The 24,869-nt window shown below is 54.5% G+C and overlaps 1 protein-coding gene across 1 annotated transcript; it reads right to left on the reverse strand.

Annotated features, from left to right (window-relative positions):
* Window positions 1-1,356: 1,356 nt before the first annotated feature.
* PADI6 (peptidyl arginine deiminase 6) lies at window positions 1,357-23,831 on the reverse strand. Its single transcript, XM_060141283.1, has 16 exons — window positions 23,740-23,831; window positions 22,838-23,021; window positions 21,062-21,134; window positions 18,077-18,141; window positions 17,461-17,572; window positions 16,528-16,653; window positions 12,800-12,978; window positions 12,445-12,548; window positions 8,378-8,489; window positions 6,610-6,717; window positions 6,253-6,407; window positions 5,386-5,542; window positions 5,168-5,291; window positions 4,001-4,071; window positions 2,755-2,916; window positions 1,357-1,590 (listed from the first exon to the last, which is right to left on the reverse strand). Exons 1-16 carry the CDS (start codon window positions 23,829-23,831, stop codon window positions 1,357-1,359), a joined length of 2,058 nt encoding a protein of 685 aa, XP_059997266.1.
* Between the last annotated feature and the right edge of the window lie 1,038 nt (window positions 23,832-24,869).

Here is a 24,869-nt window from a genome sequence, read left to right on the forward strand (position 1 = left end):
TCCTGGAAATGTGTGACCCTCAGGGAGGCTTCAGCACCCCATTGGCCCAACTCAAAACGTGGAGTTTTTCATATTCATCGCATGTCATATTCCTGGGGCTTTGAGAGGAGGAGACGCGGAAAGCACCTGAAGAGGGCTGTACAACGTGTGCCTTCCCCACCCTCCTCCACCCACTCCTCGTAAGGGAGCCCTGTTGTCACTTCAGCGCTGGTCACAAATGTGCCCCTTCCAGGCCGTGCAGGCCCCTTACTGGCAGTGTGGCGAGCTGTCCACCGGGGGGCACCAAGCAGCCAGTCGTGGGTTCAGAGGCCCCAGGCCTTCTCTGTTCTACCCAAGTTGACAGCCTTTGCTCCAGGTCACCAGCCACCAGCATGCCGACACCGGTCCAGTTTGTGGAGCCTCTGGGATGCCGGCTGCTTTATGTCATCAGATCACCCCTCCCATAGGCACTGCCCCGTTCCACGTACCTGGACTGCTTGGAGCTTCCCATCGGCAGGAGGAGGGGCAGGGTGGGAGCAGCTGTGGTTAAACCTCAGGATCATTTGACTTCATAGCATTTTTGTGCCATAAACGTAGGGGTGGGCAGAGATAATTGATAGGCAATAGGCAGCTTTGGGTCCTAGAGTGGGTGTTCGTTTCCTCTCCCCTGGACACTTCGGGCTTAACAAGGGTCCATGCAGGCCTGCCTGTCGCAGCTTGGCCTTCAGAGTCTTATACCTGCTGACCAAGGAGACTAGAGCCTCTCCCTGCTGATGCCCGCTGTCCACAAGGCACGGGGGTCACTCTTCTTCGGGCCTGGCCTCCTGCAGCTCCTACCAGGCCGAGGGGGAGTCCTCTCCCTTCCCCAAGCCTAGAGTCTGTCGTATTCAGCTCAAGCACCTACGTCCAGCTCATCAGATGCTTGAACTGGAGAAGAATTTGCGTGATCGGAGCCCAACCACTTCCCACTACACGCAAAGACCTTGAAGACGAGGGACAGCAACTCCATGGTAGCCTGGTCTCCTGCCCCTCCCAGTGGGACAGCCTGACCACAGGTGTCCCAGCTGCTCCGCTTTCCATCCTTAGCCATTACCCCCTGCCCTGAAATGAGGAGGCCGTGGCCAAAATGCAGTGAGAACGACTAGAGCTTTAATGGACATTCAGGAACTTCTCAGTGACCATTTTCCATCTTTTTCCAAGGGGCTCAAGCTGCCAGTATTGCCACCCCACTGAATGCTGAGGGACGGGGGTGGACAGGGTGAGTAAGGGGTGTAGTACCCTGACTCCAGGCCCCTGAGCAGGGCAAGGGTCAGACACTGTTGAGTGGTGATAGTGGGCCATTCATGCTGGGGCAGGGCTGGCAGCGCTAAGATGGGTCTAGGGCACCATCCTCCACCATTTGAAGGCAAAGGGCACCCGGCGGATGTTGGCACAGGAGCAGAAGTCTCCGATTTCAGTCAGGTAGCAGTCAAAGTCATTAATGAAGGTGCACTGGAATCCCAGGGGCTCTAGCAACTGGCGGATCTTTTCTTCCAGGCAGCAGGTACCATTGATCTGGGGCCCAAAAGGCTTGGGGATGCCCAGGTTCTGGCCCATCACGATCATCTGCAGCTGTCAGAGAGGCAGTTAGGATGAACAGGGGTCAGCGCCGTGGAGGAAAGGCCCCTGTCCCTCTTCTAAGGAAGGAAGGCCACTGGGCTTATTGCAAGGGAAAACCCAGCTGCCTCTGTGGCTGGGCTAGACCAGGAAAGACAAGCACAGGGTACCCCTTCTCCAAGCCTGTGCTCAGACAGACATCGCCAATCCATCCGAGCAAACTCCACCCCACTCTGCTTAACCCTCCAATGACTCCTGATATATTTCTCAATAGCAAAACCAAAATCTTGCCCAGCTGAGGTCTGCCAGCTTCCCTGTTGCGTCCTCTACTGCATTTCTCTTGTCCTGGCCTTCTGGTCTTGTTTGTGCCATAATCTTGCCTACCTCTACTGGAATGCTCTCTACGCCCGGCTTTGCCATTGGACTTCTGTCCATTTTTCACTTCTTAATTCTAGCATCTCTTCCTCAGAAGCAGCTTCTCCCACCATTACCCATACCTCCCTACTCCCAGGGCCTATGTAGCCTCCTACTGCATGCCCAGAGGGCCTCACTGGTCTTGTAAAAAAGAACCCCTTGCGATTGAATGCAGGGCCTGTGTCCCTGGGGCTCAGAGAAGAGGCCTGCAAGTGTTTAAGGAATTGATGAGTCCAAGTGTCTCAATTCATTCTAAGCACCTACGTGATGGGGCACAGTGGTGAGAGAAAGGTCAGATGTAGGCCACGGTTGGAAGGCTTGGCCTTAGCAGGGGTCTCGCATATACCCACACCCCCAAATTCCCAATTCCTGTTCTAAATAGGGTGCTGCCCAGATACATGGACAGGAAGCTGAGCCCATGGTCTCATGGGCTCAGGGAGCTTGCCCATGGTCTCATGGCCAGCAGACAGCTTTACCCCCTCCACTCTGGTGGAGCCCAGCGTCCCCGTCTGTGAGGTGGGCCCTTGAAGTTGGTCCCTGTTTGGCAAGTCGTCCAGCCTGAGCCCCCGCCCACCTGCTCCCTGGAGGGGTCTTCTCTAACTGGGGGAGAGAAGGGCTTTCACCTCTCTTCCTCTCAGGCGCCACTGTCTGCTGGGCCCCGCCTCCGTAGTCTAGCACCGTGTCTGTCAAGAGACTGGCCAGAGTCGGCCAGACTGCCCCCAGCCCCAGCCCGGGGACACCCAGCCAGCACCCTGCACCCCTCACCAGGTCAGGGAAGTAGGGCCTCGCGTAGAGTTTCTCGGTCTGCTCGCTGGAGGGGATGTTGGCGATATGCTCCAGGCAGAAGAGCTGCGGGATGTCGATGATGTCCTGTTCCTCCAGGCCCAGCTCCCTTTTCAGGATACTGCGGTTCAGGTCGATGCACTTCTGCGGGGCGGGAAAGGGCCGGGAGGGCAGCGAGTTTGTCGGGTACCGGCTGCCAGCCCGAAGCAGCTGCATCTCCTCGGCACCGACTGCAGGCGGGGAGCCAGCGCTCTGAAGTCGGGGCTCAGAGCAAAGGCCTGGTCTCGAGAGGCCGGGATCCCTCAGCTCATCAGTGCCAGGGCAGCCCCTAGTCCTAATTCTGCAGTAGCATGGGGCCCATTAGCCCTCAGTCCTGGCCAGAGTGGGGGACCTGAGCGAGGGCAAGAATAGGTCCTCAAAGCCAGGCACTTGCTCCCATCCTTAGGAAGGGACACCAGCAGTGGACTCCCGGGGCACTTCCCTGCCCAGAGCAGCTAATACCCAATGCCTGAGCATCTCCTAGGTCTTGACATAGTGCTCATGACCTCACACCCACGGTGCATGTCACCAGGGCTCAGAGATGCTGTTTGGACCCCCACCTGGCTGCTGCCCACCCTGCTGTGCCCAGAGGCCTCCCCTGTTTCAGCAAAGGTCAGGGCACAGAGCTTGCCTTGGCCGGGAGCCATAAGGACTCAGCGGACCAAGTGATTTTGTGCTGACGGGTGACCTTGGGCCTGTCATCGTCCTTTCTCCAGGCTGTGGCTTCCCCGCTAGAAGGTATTTAATTTCTGGAAAATCTGCTTCTCACAGCCTGTGATTCACATTTTAAGGGACTTGAGGTGCTGGGTGATTCTGACTCTGAGCTGAAGGGCCGCTTCATCCAGGAGTGTTGAGAAGGCCCTGGTGTGTTCTCTGGTGCCCAGAGCTTCCTAGAGAAGCCAGGGTCGGGGAGGTCTTCTGTCGGGAGCACTGTCTTCGGGTCCAACACTAGGTGACTTGGGGCTCAAACCTGGTTCCCCAGTTCATCGGCTCAGGCTGGTGGCTTTCTTCTGAGCCTTGCTATCCTCATAGACAAGGTGGGTTTACTTCATAGGGTTATTTTGAGGATTAGAGTAAGGTATCGTGTGTGATGCTTGGTCATAGTTATTGCTCAGTTAGGGACCTGTTGCCAAGGCGGTCCCTGCCTCCCCCTGCCTTTTGGAGAAGGTCCCCAATCCTGGGCCCCTACCTCCACATAGGCGTTCTGCTTCCTCATGTTTTCATCAGCCAGAAGTTGATTGATGGTATTGGCCTCCCTCCCTGTAGGAAGGAGGAGAGGGCGGGCAGGCCTGTGGGCCAGGGGGGCGGGCCATGTGGTCCAGGGCTGGGCAGACTCCAGTCCTGGGCACAGATGGCTGGGTATATTCTCTGGCCAGTGACGACGGTGGGTGGCCTGACTGGCCTCCAGGGACCCATTCTAGGTCAAACGTCACATGTGGGGACTCAGCAGGGTCCATGAAAGCGCAGGAGGACTTCCACTGCCACAACCGGCCACTCGGTCCCGGGTCGGAGGGGAGGAGCCTGGGATCGGGTCTGAGGCGGGCAGCCTGGACCAGGTGAGCAAGGGCTATCGGCCCCCACTCACCTGGGCGCCTCCACGCCTTCTGTGTACAGCCTGGCTACCTGCCACGTATGATCTTGCCCGGGTTATTTAACTTTGTTCTTCAGTTGCTCCACTTGGCCATCAGCTGGGATAACACAAGGTCTTTGGTGTGTGACAGGTGGCTCATACTCAAGGTCGCCTTCCATAAGCCCTCCTAGAACCATGAGATCCTGGGCCCCACCTCAAAATTTGATCTGAAATTCTGCATTTCTCACAAGCTCCCAGGTGATACTGAAGCTGGTGGTCCTCAGGCCACACGTCGAGAACTTCACCCCCTCCCCCACACTCCCTTTCTAGGTTTCCAGAAGGTTTAGAACAGAACTGCTGTGGCACCAGGCCCCACAATCTCTGCTTGTCCACTTACGTCTTCCTGCAGGGTGACCAGGAGACCCTGAAGTCCCAACACCCAGGTACTTAACCCAACCTTCCCCGAAGACATCCAGACACCAGTGTTGGTAGCATCTGGTCTGTCCCCCACCGCGTGGAGCCGTCCACGTGTTAAGTTCCCCTTTGCATATATCCTGGCAGCCTCTCAGCCATCCCCGAATTTCTGGCTGATCTGCCTGTCCTGTCCTAGTACCACCAGAATTACCCTGAAAGAGAACAAGATGTTCTAATATGGTACATTTCATGCTTTTATGCTTCCCTAGCATCCTTTTCTATCAGGAGGAACCAAGTAGAAATGGTTCTCTAGAAAGGACATCTGGGACCGAGGAGCTGCCCTCTGTTGCGGAGGCGGGGGGGTCCCCTTACCATTAGAAAGGAGCTGATCTTTTCTAATCCCTTCAAACAGACGTGCGTCTCCATAGCCCTCCTTCTGTTTCTCCTTGAACAGTTTGTAGCAGGAGCTGGGGCTGGCCAGGAGCAGCCAGAAGTCCTGGGAATCAAAGAACTAGGGTCAGATTCTAGCTTCCCTTCCCCAAGTCTGTGAAAGAGGGTGGGAGACATCCTCTCCAGCCCCCAATACAGACCTTTTTGTCCTCCACCTTGTACTGTGTGGGGATGAAGCACATGAACTCATAGGCATGGCCAGTCATCAGCCAGTCGGAGAAGAGTTCCACTGGGGCCTGGACCTGCTGGGCGTAGAGGAAGTCCCGGAGGGTCTTGCTCAGGTTCCGGCAGTCCTTGCTAAAGGGAAGACGGAAAGAACAGCCCGTGAGCTGGCATGGCCCAGGTGGGCTGCCAGCAACTCGGTGAGTGCCAGGCTACCTTCGGGTAACTGGCTGCTCTACCCATTGGCTGGTCCATAGGGGGGTGGGGTGGTTATGAAGGATCCCTTACCACTGTAGAGCACAGGGAACTATATTCAATACCTTGTGAGAAATCATAATGGAAAAGACCATGAAAAAGAATATGTAGACAAGTATAACTGAGTCACTTTGTACGGCAGAAATTAACACCACATTGTAAGTCAACTATACTTCCATAGAAATTTTAAAAAGAATCCTTTACTCTGGCTCAACTCAGGACTGAGCCAATGGATTCTGGATAAAGACTGAACCCTGGGACACGAGTATTTCCTGGATTTAGATGAGCGGCCACCGAGAAATCTAGCCACACATCTTGTGGCAGCAACATCATGTTGGGTCAATAGGCCAACCAGATTTAGCATGCTTCAATTTAAACCCTGGAATCACCACTCAATGAGTGGTTTGCCTACTTTTTCTACCTCTAGTCTCCTACATGAATCAAAGACTCAGAGGTCCTGACTTGACGGTTTAAGGTCCAGAGCAGATGACCTGCTGAGTCCTCTGGGAATCAGGTGGGTCCAGGTGAGCTACAGGAGTCCCTCCCTTTGGTTTTAAGGCATCTGGCCACTACCTGGCCTCTTGCCTCACCTGGGGTAAAAGCTGCTGCCAATGAGGATCCTGCCTAGAGGGTATTCTTTCCCTTGGGCCTTGACAGGTGGGGACACCATCAGGTTCCCAATGGAATCTATGCTGGCCACCGTATGGTCCTGGGTGCGTTGGGTCATGTAGCCAACCCCGGGGCTCTGGAAGGAGACCCAGCAGGGGCAGGGTGTTAGGAGGGACAGGCGTTAAGCCTCAGTCTTACCCCATTCCAGACTCAGTAGATTCCCACACCCCCTTCCCCCAGAGGCCACCTGGGCCCTCTCCCCTGGCACCCATCACTTCCAGCAGGCACCAGGCCTGAGAGGTTGGACCAAGTTCAGATCAGTCAAACCGAGCCCCCACCAGTGAGTATTTCATGGGGAAATCGTCGAGCTTGGGGAGCCGAGGGGTGTCGAGGACCAAGGAAATAGTCTTGTGGGGAGCCTGGGTATAGCAGAAGGCCATCTCATCCTGGAGGACACAGGGAAACAAGTTGTGAGTTTCTCTCCATCAGCTGCTTTCTCGCATCCAGTTTTCAAGCCACAAGTGCTCCCTGTACACGGGCCACCTCCAGAGAGTAGGTACAGGGAGAACCCCCTTCTTCCTGCCACCTCCTGCTCAGCCCTCAAAACCCTGCGCAGGCATCCCCCGCTTCTTGGGGATTTTCCCTGGCCCGTCCTTCTGTTCATCAGGTTTAAAACCTGATGAGTCACCTAAGATTCTTCCTCCACTCGTCTCCTGCACCGAATCCATGAACAAGCCTTGTTGGCTTTATTTCCAAAATATGTTCCAAGTGGACTCCTCTCTGGTACTATTCAGGGGAAGCCACCTGGGGAAGACCACCTCTTCCCCATGTGACTGTCAGGCCCTCCAATCAGCATCTCTTCTATTCCTGTCCCTTCCTAAGGCTGGCGCTCTATTTCTCAGCCAGAGGGTCTTTTTAAAACCTAAGTCAGGGGCTTCCCTGGTGGCGCAGTGGTTGAGAGTCTGCCTGCCGATGCAGGGGATGCGGGTTCGTGCCCCGGTCCGGGAAGATCCTACATGCCATGGAGCGGCTGGGCCCGTGAGCCATGGCCGCTGAGCCTGAGCATCGGGAGCCTGTGCTCCGCAACAGGAGAGGCCACGACAGTGAGAGGCCCGCGTACCGCAAAAAAAACAAAAACAAAAAACCTAATTCAGAACGTTCAACTCCCCTGATTCATACCATTCAACGTCATCTTGTTTGGTTTTGTTTTTGCTGCACCAGCGCAGCTCGCGGGCTTTTAGTTCCCCAATCAGGGATCGAACCCGGGCCCTTGGTGGTGAGAGCACAGAGTCTTAACCACTGGACTGCCAGGAAATTCCCCTCGTCTTGCTTGGGCTTGGTTTCTTCTCTTCCTTACCTTTGTGTAAAAGGTCCCCGATAGATAATTTAGCTCTTACCTACCTCTGACGGTAGTTCACTCTGATCTGGCCACACCGGCTTTTCGGTTCCTCACGTGGTAGATCTTCAGTCGGCTGTTTCTGTGCCTGAAGGGCTCCTACTTCTAATCCACCCCCAACCCCAATCTTTGCACGGCCAGCTCCTTGCCTCCCACGTTTAAAGACGTTCCTGACCACGCAAAGCGCCGAGGTAAATCTAGTAACTCACTAGATCATATCATTTTCTTGCTTTCATGGTACTTAGAGTTCTATCACGGCAAGATCAAGGGCAGAAGTCGGCCCCTTTCTCCTTCATCGCTACTACTTAGGTCCTCGTCATTTGTGACTGACTACAGACCAGACCTCAAAAGACTGGGCTCGACACTTCCTGCTCAGCCAGGGTCAAGCTGGACCCTGGGGCAGTGCCCCGGGCCTGCCAGCCTGTAGCTGGAGGCATCAGCCCCTCAGACACCCGGGCCTTAGGGTTAGGTGTTCTGTGGTCTCGAACGCGTACGTTTTGGAATGGGAGGAGGTGGGACTCTAAGCGTTACCCCTTAGTGGCTAGGACTTGGGCAAGTCATTTCATCTCAGCCACCACTGACCTCCTAAGAACAAAGCCGCCCCTGGTTAGTCTTAGCTCTGCTGGAAGGCTGAACAGAAGCTGGTGAAGTTTGTTGTATGTGCCGCACGTGGTGTCTCCCCCACCCCTCCCCCACAGGTGGGGGGTTACCTGGAGCCACCTGCCCAGGCGGTTGGGGTCCTCGTAGACAGATGCCACCTGGATGTTACTCCTCTCGCTTAGCTCCATCACTGTGTTCACGAAGCCCTGGACCTGCAGCTCTCTGCCACGGGAAATAAGCCAGCTCTAGGAAGGCCTCCAAGGCTCCCCGACTGGTCATGACCTCTGTCACAGGGGAAGGGGGAACCTCCTCCTGGTCAGGAGAGATGATGCCCCTGCCCGTGAGGTAAGCAGAGCTGCTGTCCCCCCACTTCATGGAGCACCAATTGGTAAGCTCAGGGTGTGCCTTGCCCGGAATCACTTGGTTTAGCTCATGGCAAAGTCAGGTCAAGAATTGCTAGTGTCTCCTTAAAAAAGTAAAAATGGAACTACCATATGACCCATGATTTTGCGTCATAATTATGATCATAATTCAAAAAGATACATGCACCCCAATGTTCATTGCAGCACTATTTACAATAGCCAGGACATGGAAGAAACAACCTCTTGTTCCATCAGCAGGAATGGATAAAGAAGATGTGGTGCATATATGCAATGGAGTATTACTCAGCCATAAAAAGAATGAAATAATGCCATTTGCAGCAACATGGATGGACCTAGAGATTGTCATACTGAGTGAAGTCAGACACAAAGACAAATATCATGTGATATCGCTTATATGTGGACTCAAAAAAAAGGGTACAGATGAGCTTATTTACAAAACAGAAGTAGAGTCAACAGTTGTAGAAAACAAACTTACGGTTACCAGGGGGGAAAGGGGAGGAGGGATAAATTGGGATTGACATATACATGTTACTATAAATAAAATAAATAATGAAGACCTACTGTATAGCACAGAGAACTCTACTCAACATTCTGTAATAACCTATACGGGAAAAGAATCTAGAAAAGAATGGATATATGTATAACTGAATCACTTTGCTGTACACCTAAAACTAACACAAAATTGTAGATCAACTATACTCCAATAAAAATTTTTTTTAAATTACTAGTGTCAGTCTCCACTCTCGTGTCCTAAGACCCTGCTTGTCCCTACTCTGCGGTCACGTTCCACTCCCTGCCCCAGTGATCTAGGAAATGCCCCCAGGCTCTCCTGCCTTGATCTACCCAGAGGGCTGACTCCTCTCACCGCAAGGGGGCTGTACTTTTCTCCCGAGAAGCCAAGAATCCTAGTGCCCCCTTGAGATGGCCAGCAAGGCTGTCATATTCATATGGTTGGCAGGGGTGGGTCTTGAGCCCTGAGGTCTTAGTGCCATCATGTATAGCACCAGGCTTACAGGTCCACAGCGTACATCCATTCCTTGTTGGAGAGAAACAGTGACGTTTGGGGCTGGCGTTGAGACCACCCATCTTACCAACAGGTCCTCATGAGTTGAATGCCAGCAAGGTCACCATTGGGAAGTGTAAAAAATTTGGACTCTAATCCAGGTCCAAAACTTGAATTGCTATTCCATGCTACTGTTCCAAAGAACCTATTTTTCGATTCTACACAGACAAGACTGCAGGGAAATGGCCAGCCTGATAAGGTCTGAAACAGTCTGAGATGTGTGCTGGGGGAGGAAGTGTAGCCCCAGTCTTGTACACCATCTGTGGCAAAGCTGGATCAAGCCGTGCCTGAATACCACCCTTATGGGAGAGTCTTAGAAGATCAGAGTCTCAATAGATGCCTCCTGTGAGTGAACTTCTGTCTTCAGATACAAAAGACGAGAAAGATCTTATACCTGGATATCAGTTGTCAGCAAAATCCCTCGAGCTCTTCCCTTTTACCTTCTCATTCTGAAGCCTGGCATTCCTCTGTGGACCCAACTTCCTAGCAGCCCTCCCGTGGAAGAGCTATTTTTCTTCTTTCCCTCCACTGAGTCTGGAGGAGGGATGGCCGTACTCCTTGCCATGAGGTGCTACCGCCAGGCCACCGTGACCTCTTCAGATCCTTGACTTGACAAGGTCTTATTTCTACCCTCCCATCCTAATGGTCTCACCACCTCCAAGATCAACTGTCCAGTTCCATCACCTCCATCTTCCCTGCTCACTTTGGTCCCTGGGCCAGCAGCTTGATATCACTGTGATGGCTGGCCCTCAACTGCTTTTATTCCCATCACCCCGTGTCTTTTCTTTTCTCCTTATCTAACTTTGAGTCTGTGACGCATCATAATAATTATACCCTTATCCTTCCCCTTGGCCTTATCTGCCTGGCAAAACTACAACCCTGCTTAGATTCAGTTCTACATTTCTTCCCTAGAGCTCGTTACCAAAAATAGTTGGAGAAAAACCACAGTGACGGTTCTCTAAGTTGGCAACTTCAACAGGTCCTTAGCACCAGACAGCATCCTACCACTAACAGTTCCTCTAGTCAATTTGCTCCTACAAAGTGGGTGAGCTGTCCTATCTATTAAGGCCAATGTGACCTGTTCGCTTTTTCCCCACCAAGTTTCCCCCTTCTCTGCTGGATCACATCCATTAGCATTATTCTTTGCTTCCCTTAAGAAACAGCCTTCCCTTTCCCAAATCCCCTTCAGACCACTTCTCTGGCATTTTGCAGAGTACTCCCCTCCCATTCATTCCTTCGACGCAATTGTGACCCCACCGCACTTTCAAACCCACCACTCAGGATCACGCTCTGCACAGTGGCCTCCATCTTGCCAAACCTAGTGGGCACTTTATTCTCCTCGGAATTTCCCATGGTTGGCCTCTTACCAGGTATCACCCTCCCCTCATCTCTGGGTCTCCACTCTCCTGGTTTTCATCTGAACTTCTTCCTTCTCAGGCTCCTTTGCTAGGTTCTTGTCTGGAGCCGAGGGTTCGACGGCTCTAGAGCTCACTTCTCAGGCATCTTCCCAATATATTCCCTCCTCCTCTGAGCTCAGCTAGGCCTGTGGCTCTGAATACCCACAACGTGCCAGGGCCCCCCCATCTCCAGCTGCCAGACCTTCCCTTGAGCTCCAGACACTTAGAAACTTAACGGGTGTCTCTAGCTTTATGTCTCTAGAGCCAAAGCATGAATTGACCGCCCCCCCCCCCAGGCAGGGACACCACCATTCATCTCGTTGCATACCCCAAACCCAGGGGACACTCCTGTTTCTTTGCATCCCATCCCTCAGCTAACTTGGGGGCAGGGGAGCCTACCTTCCAAGCAATCCTGAATCCAACCACTGCGCTCCCACCGCCCCGGCCCGAGCCATGGCTGCGTCTGGCCCACGTGATCGCAATGGCTGAACTGGTTCCTTTTATTTGTACCTCTGGTTTTCCACGTGGCCGGAGTGGTTGTGCAGAACCCTGGATGGTTTCCCACGGGTTTTACCTGCCAGAGTCTTTTCTCCCCTCCTCCAGCTGCATAGCTAGAGATCGTTCCTGGCCTCCCTGCCGTTAGGTGTGGCCTGCACCTCTTCAGGCCATTGGCACGTGAGCAGAGCAATTCAGGAGCCTTCCAGACTCCAGCAGCAACAAATGGGTGGCTTTGCCCGGACTTTGGCTCTTCCCCTTTCCTAGGGGCCGGGCCTCAGAAGTGCCTGTGCTCAGCCTCCATCATAAAGATGAAGCTGCCGCCCCAGGGGAAAGCATTATCACAGCCTGAAAGGAACCAGGGCCCCTGACTGCCACTGTGGGCATCTAGGTGGGAGAAAGTTGACTTTAAACCACTGTCTGGGGGTCCGTTACAGTCCCGGAGGCTACGCCCTAATACGCTGAGGCCCTGCTCACCTTGCCCTGTCGCCCCTCCCCCTCCTCTTGCCTGCTCTCTCCTGGTTCTGCAGGCTTCCCTGCTGTCCCTATAACGATCTCATCCTTACCCCTCCATCCTTTTACCTGGCTTTATAGCCCTGGATCCTACCTGAAACCAGGCTGTTTGTCTGTCTCCCCTTAAGACCAGAGGGGGACTGCCGTGGTCACGGCTCCAGCCCTAGCCTTGTAAGTATCCAAACAAGCGTTGGGTGGCTGCCTGAGGTGGAAGGATTTCACATTCCTGGTGAGAAGTCTAATCATCTTTACCCACCCCGCCGACAGACAGGAGAGCCAGCCAGTTATAGAAACGACCCGGCCCAGGCAGCCGGAGGGTTTCTTACCTGCACAGGTATACCTCTAGAGGCATCTGGGTGCTGGAGACAAAGACGCAAGGAGCTACCCGGAACACCACAGTGTCTTTGTACACCACGGTCTCTGGAATCGACTGCGATGTAAGACGAGGTGCTGCTGGTGACCTGGTTCCCCGTCCACCTTCTCCCCCTCCCCCCACCGGGCCTCGAGCTGCTCAGCCCAGCCCACCTCCGGGCCCTTACCTGCCCTCTACAGGCTCTTACCCGAAGGTGACATGACACCCTAGCTCCACCCACCATGCTCCCACTTTCTGCCCAGCTGTGACAGGTCTCCCTTCCCCAACAGTCCCTGCTCTGAGGGCCGCTCTTCTACCCGGGGACGTACCAGGTCTTGAGACTCTTCCACCAGGGAGGCCGAGTAGGAAATCAAGCCCGAGAAGCTGGCGGATGGGAACTCTAAGGCCTCAACGTAGAAGGTTTCCTCCAAGTCATCCTCGACGGGGGCCAAGTTGTAGGTGTGCTGGTCAGGCCCCAGCACCAGCTCAAAGGTGCTAGAGCCGTCTTCTAGGAAGGAGAGAAGGACAGACCGGCTGCTGAAGGAGCCTGGTGCCCATCACCACACCCAATGGCACGCTCCTCAGGTCAGAAGTCGGGCCGGGAGTCCCAGGAGAGTGGGGGCCAAGATGGCTTTTCGGCCCCTAGGTTCCTGGTGTTTAGGGCTTAGTGGACAGCAGGTGTTTGTTCACAAACGGGGGCCAGTTACTCACTCTTCAAAGACCTGTCGGGAGCCGGGACTCAGATAGAAACACCTGCCTTCAAGAGGTGAAGGCTCATGGTGGGCCTACGCTTTGGCCAACCTTGGGGAGAATATCGTAAGTCTTCAAGATGAGAAGCTGTACAGAGGTAGGCTTGGAAGCCTCACCCGAAAAGTCCGACACAAGCTGGGGCCCTGGCCTGCTTCACCGGCCTCTTGCTCTGGGTTGCAACACAGTGATCACCCGAGTGGGGCTGTGGCTCGCCTCGCAGACTGGCTCCAGGCGGTTCTGCAGAAGAACCTCGTCGCAAGGGCTAGGGGTGCTGGCTGCAGGCTTGGCCTTAGCGTGTGGCAGGGCCAGCTGGACAGCCCCAGCGCTGGGGATGTACCTATGCGGCCTCCTGCTTCTAGTCTGCCTGGAGGCTTCCTCGCTTGCCCTGAGCCATACCTTGAGGGGGCGAGACCAGATGACACCCCTTGCGTCCCTGCAGGGCCCCCGCCCAGGGTTCGCTGTGGGGCTGGACGGTGACTGCCCACCACCTGGTCTCCCTCCAGCTGCTGGGGGCCTTCTCTCACATCTAGTCGCTTGCGCTTAGGCACAGTTAACGTTTCTTGTGGACTTACTACACGCCGGCAGCTGGGGTCGGGGCTCGGACTCACTTGCAGCCTCACCATCCTTTGGGGCAGGTGCTGTAACGATCACCCCCACTATACAGCAAAGGGGGCCAGGAGGCCCAGCCACAACACAGTCACCTTTACCCAGAAGGCCCTTTCTGCCTTCGCTCAGCTTACCTGAGCTCCCACCACCTCCACTCCCCAAGCCCCTGCTTGGAACTTGGCTGTCTGTCCATCTGCCCTAGGCTTTGAGGGCTTTGCTCCTTCTACAGCAGGAGCCCCGGGGCACAGAGGAAACTCTCCCTTGAACTGTGCTCCTTTCTTCTACCTTCTATGTGCCCCTGGGCTTAGAGGTAGGGCAGGTGCCCTTTGATCTTCAATGGTACTTCTAGACCATCTCTTCATTCCTCAAGAATCCTGTCCCTTTGAGGGACACGCTATCAGATAATGCCACCTGCCCCCTTCCTCGCTGTACCTGACTACCACCCTTTCCATCCTCCGTGGATTGTTCTAGAACTGGCTTGTCTCCACCACTAGGCTGCTGGGTACCATTTACACCATAGACCAGACCATCCAGTCCGCTTCTGCGACCTTATTTCAATGAACTTGAGTTCTGCATCATCTTAGACGCCAATGTCAAGGCTCATGGCTCGGACACCACCTCCAAGACAGCTACGGCGTCTCTTCTTTCAGTCTTTCCAGCTCATCTACAGTCTCATCCCAGCCCCAAACCTTTCTACACGGCCGATTCCCGCCCTCCACCCTCACTCCCCTTTGCACCCTCTTCACGTTCCAAGACCCATTACCTGACCCACTACCCTGCACACGCCGTCAGCTCCCACACCAAGACCTCAACCCTGGCATTCAAGCAGCTGGAGAAAGCCACACTTTCTAGATCTTTTTAGATCTTTCCTAAAAGAAAGATCTTTTAGGATATGATCAAACCTCAGAGGGGGCCTCCGCTGTACTTGGAAACACTATTTTGTGGCCATTAACTCTCCCTCTTCCCATATTCTGAGTACTGTGTATCCATTCCTATAATTTTCTCCTGAATCTATTTCACCACCCCTGTTGGATGGGTCCCATCTGCACATGGATATGCTGTGTTCTACCATCTTCAGATACTGTTCCCCACCCCCATCCCATGCCCCATCCAGTTATTACCGCCACATACTTCCCTTTACGGCAGACTCCTTCCGTGGTCTATGTTCGCTGTGCCTGCCCATTTTACTCTTTTTTTTTGGTTGCACTGCGCAACTTGTGGGATCTTAGTTCCCTCAGGGATTGAAGCTGGGCCACCGCAGTGAAAGTGCTGAGTCCTAGCCACTGGACCTCCAGGGAACTCCCTACTCTTGTTTATCCCCACTGTTCTTTTTATCCCCACTGTTCTTATCAAGGTCACTAATGACCAGCTTTGAAAACCAACTTTCCCACTGATCTGGGCATCTTAGTCACTCAACAGCGCTGATCATATTGGATCACTGCTTTCATGCAAGTGTTTTCCTTTTTTTCCTCGAACCTTATGCTCTGGCTTTCAATTTCTCCGGAAATTTCTTAAATTCCTTTGCTCCATCTTTTAGACTATGGCTCTCCAACTTCAGCTCAACCCAGCTTCACCTGGAGGATATGTTAACACAGTGTGCTGTGTTGCCCTACCCTAAATTTTTGAATACTTGAAAAGGCAGGTAGGTAGCTTGAAGTATGGCATCTTGGGCGGGTACACACATCCCTGGCCTCCTGAGCAGGCTGCAAGACCCATCCAGCCCAGCCCACCTCAGAGCTGCCTGGACATAGTGGGCTTCATAGGACCAGAACAGCCCTCATGGCCTGAACCAGGCCCAGAGCCACAGTTTCTAAGGCTCATTTCTAGCCCACATGTCAAAGGACCACACACAACCTGGGCTGCCTTTTCTGCTGGTCCCAGGTCACTTCCAATCCAGCTGTGACCTAGGTCTGCAGAAGAGAGGGAACAGCTGCCTCGGAGCTGAGGCCCCCGAGCATGGGCAAGGAGGGAGCTGCGGCACGCTCCCCCACGCTGGACACAGACGTGGCCCACTGCGAACCACGTGCTACCCAGTCGCCCAGCTGAAGCTAGACTTGGCTTTTAAAGAAAGTAGCAAAGAGTTAAATCTTAATTGAGAGGCACTGAATACTGAACCCGTTTAGGGAAATCCAAAGACCTGTCTGTTGAGGGGTATTTTGCTGGAGTTGGGCACATCCACTGTCTAAGCCAGCAGCCCTCCCCGCTTTCATCTGTAGAACAGGGACATGCCACCTGCCTGCCACACGGTACCTGGGCTGTGTGGTACCTGGGCTGGATGTGCTAGCATATCTGCCACTCTGGCCTCCCAGCCTCTGAATTCTCAAAACCTAATACAGCCAAGTCTCGGTTAAGAAACAGATGGATTCGCCTGGCAGGAATACTCGGGAGAAGACATTAATCTATACAAGGCTATAGCCACCATTTCATCTAATGCCCACCTCTCTTCATCCAGCTATGAAAGTCCTGTAGGAGAGGCACGATCATCGCCCCCACTGGGGAAAGTGGCTTGGAGGTACAATGACTCACCCACGTGTATAGACTTACTCCATGGTGAAGGTGGCAGCCCGAGGATCCCAGGGACACAAGTCCGGCTGTAATAGACCCTGACCTGTTGCTCTCGGTCCCCAGCTGGCTTCTGACGGGGACCCTGCCGGGAGCAGGTGTGGCCACAACTGGCCCTGGCATGTGGAGAAACACTCACTTTGTGGCCGGTAGACTCTTGCCTTCTCCGACTCTTCCTTGGAGGTGTGGAGAACCACCCGGCATTTCTTTAAAATGCAGCTGGGTCCCTGAACTCTCAGTATCATCTGGGACAGACTCTTTGTTTCTGAGCAAAAGACAAGGCAAAGATTCAGGGGCTTCTGGAGGCCAGCGCTCCAGGGATGGAGGGAGCAGTAGGGTCGGGGTGGAGGGGCTTGTATCCTGGAGCACCGAGGACCCTGTGCCTCCCGCTCTGGCCTAGGCCTGCATCATTGTCTCTGCTACTTGCTGCACATATGGCTACAGGCAACTCGCCACGGCTGGGGCCCACTCTGAGTGAGGGTGGCATCTACCCCATCAGTTGTAAGGGGTAGATCGTCCCCACAAACACCTGGAACAGGGCCTGGCATGGTCAGTTCAGTGTGCGTTGCCCCCCAGCCTTGGTGTGAACCAGGAAATCCCATTCTACTGCTGGGACCTGGAATCTACGTCCAGACCACAGGTCAGGACCAGATCCAAGAGGGCTTTGGCTAGGACACTCAGGGTCCTGCCCCAGGCTACAAGAGGGTTTTTAGGGAGGGTCTCGCCTACCCCTTGTGTGTCTTCATTTAGTCTTCTCAACCACCTGTGATGTCCGTTTTATCATCCCCATTTTACAGATGGCAAAACAAGACCAGGGAAGTTAACATACTCAAGTTCATGGCCAGGAAGTAACTGTTTGTTACCTGACATCAGAGCCCATGTTCTTGTCAAGGGGCCCCTTTCTGCCCAGTTACACGCTTTCAAGCCATTGAAAAGAGACTTGATGGTCCCAGAGCAGGGACATCAGCCTGGAATCTGGGTTTGCTGAGGGGTGGAGCAGTGAAGCCCCAGGGGAGGCAGAGCCCAGGGAGGAAAGTTGGGTGATGGTCCTTGGTCAGCGGCCAGTTCTCACCCTCTGTAGAGAACACCTTGCTCTTCCTGTCCACGAGCTGGTGTGCGTCAGCAGGGCTGCAGTTCACAAGAAGGATAGCACCCCAGCCCTTGGGGCCCCAGACCCAGTTTTTCTGGAAAGAAGACAGGCATGTTGGTTCAGGCAGAAGCCAGGTTAAGTCCTTGGCTTTGCAGATGCTACTCCACCTCAGGGGCAGAGTCAAGCCTTTCTCCAGGGTGACAGGGACCTCTAGATCAGACTTTGCCCACTCAAGTACCTACAGGGACAGGACGGTAACATCAGGTAAGCGGGCTGAGAGGAAGGCGGAGATCTAGATGTGGGTTACCAGTTTCCTACCTTGGCTCGGTGTCAGGGGAGGAGGGGTCTGGGGCAAACTGGAGGAGACATGTCCCATCTGAAGGGGGCAGCTGACCCTCCGGCCTTGTTGGTTACACGACCAGGCTAAGATGGGAGACTAGTGCCACCAGACATTCTAATCTTTTGGAAGAGCTAGAAATTGACGTCATCAGTGCTGATTTGTATTGTAGCCACTTGACACTCTGAAGGCCAAATGGAGTCTGTGGGCCAGATCTGGCGCCTGGGCGCCTGGCCTGCTTCCCATCCCCGGCAGCCTCACCTTAGCCTGCTTGTCATTGGTCTCGAAGTGCCCACTGCGGTAGACATCCACGTCCAGGGAGAGCTCTGCAACAGGAGGGAGAGGCCTCAACCGTCTAGACCAGCTAGATGCAGCCTTGGAGCTGGAGGTAAGTCCCCAGGGCTGCCTAAGGCTGGTATCAGGGTCCTCCAGCCTTTGGGCATGCTGCCGGCTTGGAAGAAATTTCCTCAGAGGCAGACAGTGTCTCGCGAGCAAGCCTGGAGAGGCCCAGGTACTCCTGTATCTCCCCCAACCTCCTGGGAGGCCACAAAACAAATCCACTGTGGTCATGAGGCCACTTGTGCCTCTTGGCTTCTTCCAGGTGATTCCTACGTGGAAGGCCCTCCTCCCCAGCCTCTGGGAGAGCTCTTGGCCCCCTGGGACACAGCCAGGGCTCAATACACGGCGATTCCAAGCCCCTTTAGAGCTGGAGGATCTAGGCTTCTGCCCAAGTATCACCACAGAGGCTCCTTCTGGGTCTTTACATCCCACCTTCCACCACTCCCCACCCTGCTGGCCACCGCGTGGCTTCCACCACTCCCCACCCTGCTGGCCACCGCGTGGCTTCACCCCGGTCGTATTTTTGTTCATAACTCTTGACATTCAGCGTGCTATTTCTCAACTGGAATGTCAGGGCCAAGGGAACAGACCTCGTTTACTGCTGTCCACTCAGCACCTGGCACGGATGCTCAAGGATGCCCGTCACCAAGCAGGCACTGTTCTAGGTCCTGGGGATACAGCAGCGCACAGGACAGGCCCTGTCTCCTTTGATCTTAGGATGTATGTGTGCGTACTCATGCACACATGCGCCAGTGGCAAGGGGTGAAGAAATAAGTAAAATACATGTTATATCCAATGGTAAAATGCCGCAGGGAACAAGGGGGTGGAGGGGGTGTCTCAGTTTTGGATCAGAAAAGTCTTCTAGGTGTGAACAGAGACCTGCAGGAGGCAAGAGAGTGACCCGTATTAGTATCTGGGGTAAAAGCAATTAGAATAGGAAGTGCATGGTGGGAACTTCAAGGGTCAGAGAGGCCAGTGTGCCTAAAACAGGATGAACAAACGAAGAGAAAGAGGCCGTGGGTTAGAGGTAGCGTAGGGGCCAGCTGAGGTAGGTTGTGTAGGTAACGGTGATGCCAGCTTTAATCTGAGGGTGGGCAAGCGGTAGGAGGCTTTGACTGGGACAGACGTTATCTGATAGCCTTTTAGAGAGGTGCCTCTCTGGGGGCCGAATTGAGACTGGACCTGTAGAGGATCAAGGATGGAGGAGGGAACCGCACTAGGGACCTGTCAGTGACCCAGGCAGAGATGACCATGCCTCGGACCAGGCTGAGAGCTTTGGGAGTGGCTGGTGGCTGGATTCGAGCTAGACTTAAGGCAACACCGACAAGATTCATCATCAACACGGGCTAAGAGAAAAGTAAGGGCGACACCAAGGGCTTGGGCCTGACCAGCTGGAAGGATGGAGCTTCTAGCATGATGTGGGAGACTACTAGGAAAGAGGCACTTGGGGGTAGAGGGAATCAGTTCAATTTGGGGTGTATTAAGTTTGGTTCAGACTCCACGCTTCCCATGCAGGGGCGCCGGTTTGATCCCTGGTCAGGGAACTAAGATCCCACATGCCAGCAGGGTAGGGCCAAAAAAATAGATAAATAAAATTAAAAGGAGAAACGTTGATCTGAAAATTGCATATCGCTTTCTCTGAAACACTCTCCTAGGGTAATTTGATCTGGTTTGACATATAGGAGAACTGCCTATCACTCTAAGTATTCAACAAATGTTACCTGTTATTACAAAAAAAGGTTTGAGACATTGGTCAGACACTCAGGAAGCTATGTTGGTGAGTAGACCCCCCAAGTTTATGGGCGATGCTGGGCTAGAGAGTTTTGCGAGTCACCTGTGGGCTGTGTGCGGAGCCACGTGACCGGCTGCCTGAGCCCTGCAGCACTGCACTGACAGGCGGGGTCGGGGGGTGTGGCCAAAGGATCCAGCACAGGGATCTGAGAAGGAAAGGCCAGCTGCAGAGGGGCAAAGCCAAGTGCAGGGTCCCTAAATGGCTCAAGAAAGGACCACCAGTGTCGTGAACACTGAGGACAGGTCCAGGAAGAGGAAGAGAATAGACCACTGAACTGAGTGCAGTAGAAGGTGTTCGGGGGTTCGATGAGGACAGCATTGGTGGTAGGGGTCTGGTCTGAGCAGGTTCAAGGGAAAGTGAGGAAAAACTAAGGATGCAGAGAGGTGGGGGAGTGGAGTTTGAAGACAACATAGAATCAGGTCTAAGAACAGACATTATAGCTGGTTCCTTAACATAATAGGCATAGGGCTTCCCTGGTGGTGCAGTGGTTGAGAGTCCGCCTGCCGATGCAGGGAACACGGGTTCATGCCCCGGTCTGGGAAGACCCCATATGCCGCGGAGCGGCTGGACCCGTGAGCCATGGCCGCTGAGCCTGCGCGTCCGGAGCCTGTGCTCCGCAGCGGGAGAGGCCACAACAGTGAGAGGCCCGCATACCGCAAAAAAAAAAAAAAAAAAAGAGAATAGGCATAATAACTTGTTCCTATTAAGGGAATAGATATAGTTTGTTCTGGAACAATCTAAAGAGGAGGGCAGGAGGGGTAGTGGCTTCCTACATCAGTAAGAACTGCTGAAGGAATGTTATTGAATGAGAGGGGAAAGAGTCTGGTATGGTTAAGATTAACTTGGGACCAGACACGTCATCCATTGCAACAGAGGAAGCGGAATGTAGGACCCTGACACAGGTAGGTGGATGACGTGAACACATGGGGTCCCGATGGCCTCTGTTCTGGTCAGAGAATGAGGTCAGCAGTGAGCTTTGAGGGACCATGGGAACGGGTACTGTGTGAATCCACCTGTGACCCACGGGAGGCATCTCATTACAGGGAGAGCCCCCTTCAGCTCCTCTGGCCTCTGCAAAGCCCACCCCTCCTCTCCAGGGCTGGGAGGACACTCACCAATGCTCGTGAGGTACAGCACAGCTGTGGCCATGGGGACATCCTCATTGTGCTGGTAGTAGGAGACCGAAACCTGTGGAGACAGCACCCAGCACCCATGGGAGCACTAGAGGGCAGGGGGGCCAGAGCAGGACCCTGAGCCATGTACCTGTGTCTGGCCGTTTGACCTTGGTCTTGAGTTAGTTTCTGAGCTTCCGGTGCCTTGCTGTGAGCCAGTACAGAGTCACCGTACTGTACTAACCCCCATGTATAACAAGCTGTGACCCTCCAGGCCCTTCCACACCGAGGCCTCACAACAACCCATCCAGGTGGGCTCTACCCCCAAGGGCAGAGAGATCGAGGGACTAAATCATTCAGCCAGAAAAAGGGGTGGCATAGAATTTACAGTCTTGGCTGTCCAGCTCTAGAGGTCAAGCTTTAAGTCACACGATACATCCTCCCCACTCTACCTGCCCCTCCTGGGACCCCACCTATTGCCCCATGAGATGGGTCATGAGGATGTGGGGCCTCCAATGGGTTAAGCTGCCCAAAAGGAAGCAGGACACTGGGGCGGAATAGTCTTTCCTGTGCCCCACACCAAGCTCTGCTTCCAGAGGAGTCTTTAGACAAGGACCTGCCTTTCAGCCACTGGCCTTGACCACAGGCCTTCACCACGAACCACAGAACTAGGCATTAGCTGGGGCCAAGTGTAAGCATCTCCTGTCGATGGTGCTGGAGGCTGAGCCCTGGGCAGAGAACACGTCTCAGCCCCTCTAGGCTCAGCTGGGCCACATCACAGCCTCCACCCTTATCTGTGAGATGCTCAGTCTTACCTAAGTGTACCACCTGCCTGTTAGGGAGTTGCCTGCCCTGCGCACAGTGTAGAGAGGGGTGTGTACGGCCCTCAGTCAGCCCCGCTTAGTCCTCTGCTAACTACCCTCCAGAAAGTTCTGCCAACACGAGTCCCCTGGTCCTGAAAGTGCTTCCTCAGCTGTTCTCACCCTCAGCTTCACATTGGAGTCACCTGGGAGCTGTGAAGCCCCAGAGGTTGATTTGATTGGCAGAGGGTGTGGCCTGGGCATCAAGTGGTTCTAATCACTCAGAACCACCACTAACCATTCAGACTCTGATGAGCCTGTTTTATAAGGTGGAAGGGCACCTCTCCCTCACAGGGGCTCTGTTAGGGTGACAGCCTGCCCAGGGGAAAGGGCACGGACTTGGGCTTAGATCCCGGACCTGTCCCACGGTAGTTATGCTATTTAGGTTTACAGGGGTCTCTCTAGCTCTGTTTCCTTGTTATGTAAAAGGAGGTAATGCCAGCCTCTGGAAATTCAACTCATGATACCTAGTGCTCAGCGTTGAACTCAGCGCAGCTCTTGAGGTTCATCAAGTGGCTGGGAGATCAGTCTTAGCCAAAAAGCCCATTTGAGTTCTGCTGCTGAAACCTTTTAAGCCAGACTTCAAAAGCAGCTAATTTGGAAGCTGGTGTCCTGGTCAGAAGCACACATGGAGGAGACAGACATGCTTGAGCTTGCATCCCTGTTCAGCTGATTACTGGCTTGGGCAGAGCACTTCCCTCACTCAGTGCCTTAGTTTCTTCGTCTGTAAAATGGGGTCACGGAGTGCCCACCTCACAGGTTTGCTGCAAGCACTAAGGTCAGATGTGCAAAACATTTGGCACTGAATTTCTCATAGACTCAGAGCTCAGGAAACGTCAGCTGTTAGAAGGGAGACCCCAGGGGTCGTGTTAGCTCCATCTCCCGGGGGAGTCCCCCTTATCTTCCCCCCAGGACCTACCTTGCCCTTGTCGTTGGCAGAGCTTGGGGATGTCATCCCCACCAGCACGTTCGTGGGATGTGACAGGGGCCACCAGTTCATGGCAGCCTCCTCCCCGATCTTTACTGGGTCTGTGCCGTAGATTTGGACCACAACTCCCGGGGAGCTATCGACGGTGAAGGACTCGCACTGCTGCGGGGCACACCTAGGTAGCCCGGCAAGGAGATAGAAGTTGGGGCACAAGAGCCTCACCTTCTCGGCCTAGAGTGCAGCTGGTGTGGAGGGGAGTGCCCCCCCAGCCTCTCAGGTGCTGAGACACCCTAACTTATGGTCAGGGCAGTTTTGGGCTCCTAACACAACTTCAGCCTTACTCTTACCATGCCCTGCTCCAAGGACCCCCATGTCCCCCCTCTGACAAGCTCCAGCCCAGACCCCATCCTCCCACTGACACTCTAGAAGTTACCAAGCTATCAATACATCTTATTTATAAACTCCTGACTTCCAAGGTGGGGAGAGCCACTTGTCTCAGCCACAAGGGATCCCTACAGGGGAAAAACATTCGGAGGTCTGTGCCGTGACCTGGGGAAGACATGGACTCGTGAGTCACCTCCCCACCGAAGCTCCAGCTCACGGGAGCCTCCCTCACTCAATCCTCACGGCTGCGCTGGGAGCCAACCTCACCCCCATTTCACACGTAAGGGGACCAAGAAGGGGCGAGGCTCTTGCTTCTACGGCCCCACAGCCCATGAGGGGCAGAGGCAGGACTGGGGGGCCCTTAAAGACCCAAACTAGGCTCCCTGAGATGAGGCAGGACAACAGGGTAATATACGGAGAATGGAGGTAACCCCCAACTCCCACATAATCCAAGGGCAGCCTCAGGAGGGCAACGAGACACCGGCCCGGCCCCGCCCCCAGCTCCTCACCCATTGACATCCAGGTAGATTTCCATGCCCTGCACACAAATGGCATGGGCAGGGCTGTCCAAGGACAGATGGACAGTGCTCTGGAAGGACATGGCACGGCCCTCCAAGCTGACCGCCCCCAGACCTGCTCAGCAGCCCTCACACAGTGGCCTCGGATGACCCCGGGGCTCCCCCATCGCCCTGCCCTCTTATGGGCTCAGGGCCTCTCCAGCCCGCCCCCTTGTTAAGCAGCTACCCAAGTGTAACTGATTTTCTCCATGCAGGTTTGCTGGGAAGAAGGGAGGTGCCGAGGAGCAGCTGGGGTCAGAGTCCGCGCATCACGAATTTATGAAGCACCTAGTGCCTGCAGACCCTCGGAGGCTGAGGCTGGCTGCCTACGTCTCCAGCCTCCAGCTGGGAGCAAGAGGGGCTCTGGGAAACTGGTGCCTGGGACTGGTCAACCTGGCCATGGCGCTGGAGGCTTAACTCAGCTGGAAGCTGTTAGGAGCAAATATCTGTAGGGGGGTGCATGGGGCAGTGGTCAGGAGGGGGGCACGTGGCAGCACCTCTAGGCTCTGGGGCCTGGATTCTAAGGTGTGTGTTTCTTGGAAATTGATGAGGTAAGGCACAAAGTGCTGGACCAGTGGTCCTCAGTACTCTGGTGGTTGCAAAAATGATCCGGGGATGGGGGCTTCTTTTTTTTTTTTTTTTTTTTTGGCGGTACGCGGGCCTCTCACTGTTGTGGCCTCTTCCGCTGCGGAGCACAGACTCCGGACGCGCAGGCTCAGCGGCCATGGCTCACGGGCCCAGCCGCTCCGCGGCATGTGGGATCTTCCCGGACCGGGGCACGAACCCGTGTCCCCTGCATCGGCAGGTGGACTCTCAACCACTGCGCCACCAGGGAAGCCCTGGGGACTTCTTAAAGTTGCAAATTCCTGGGGTGTGGTCCAGGAAGCTGCCCCCCCCCCCCCCCCCGGTGATTAGGGGGATCCTTGACCATAGCTGTGTCACCAGATCCCAGCAGGGGCCGGGCAGGTATTGGTGGAATGAATGGATGAAAGAGCACCCGCTGAGCGCGTCACCAGCTGCTCCCCATCTCTGCTGAGTTCACTGAGCAAAGAAATGAGAACACCTGTTCCAGCCCACGAGGC

The sequence above is a fragment of the Lagenorhynchus albirostris genome, chromosome 2 (genome assembly GCF_949774975.1).
Source record: "Lagenorhynchus albirostris chromosome 2, mLagAlb1.1, whole genome shotgun sequence".
NCBI classification, from domain to species: domain Eukaryota; kingdom Metazoa; phylum Chordata; class Mammalia; order Artiodactyla; family Delphinidae; genus Lagenorhynchus; species Lagenorhynchus albirostris.

Coding starts and splice junctions, on each gene's coding strand:
- PADI6 (XM_060141283.1), bottom strand. CDS start 23,831: ATGTCCTTCCAGAGCACTGTCCATCTGTCCTTGGACAGCCCTGCCCAT. Junction 18,142..21,061: donor GCTGTACCTCACGAGCATTG/GTGAGTGTCCTC, acceptor CTCCTGTTGCAG/AGCTCTCCCTGGACGTGGAT. Junction 6,408..6,609: donor TCCCCATGAAATACTCACTG/GTGGGGGCTCGG, acceptor GTCTCCTTCCAG/AGCCCCGGGGTTGGCTACAT.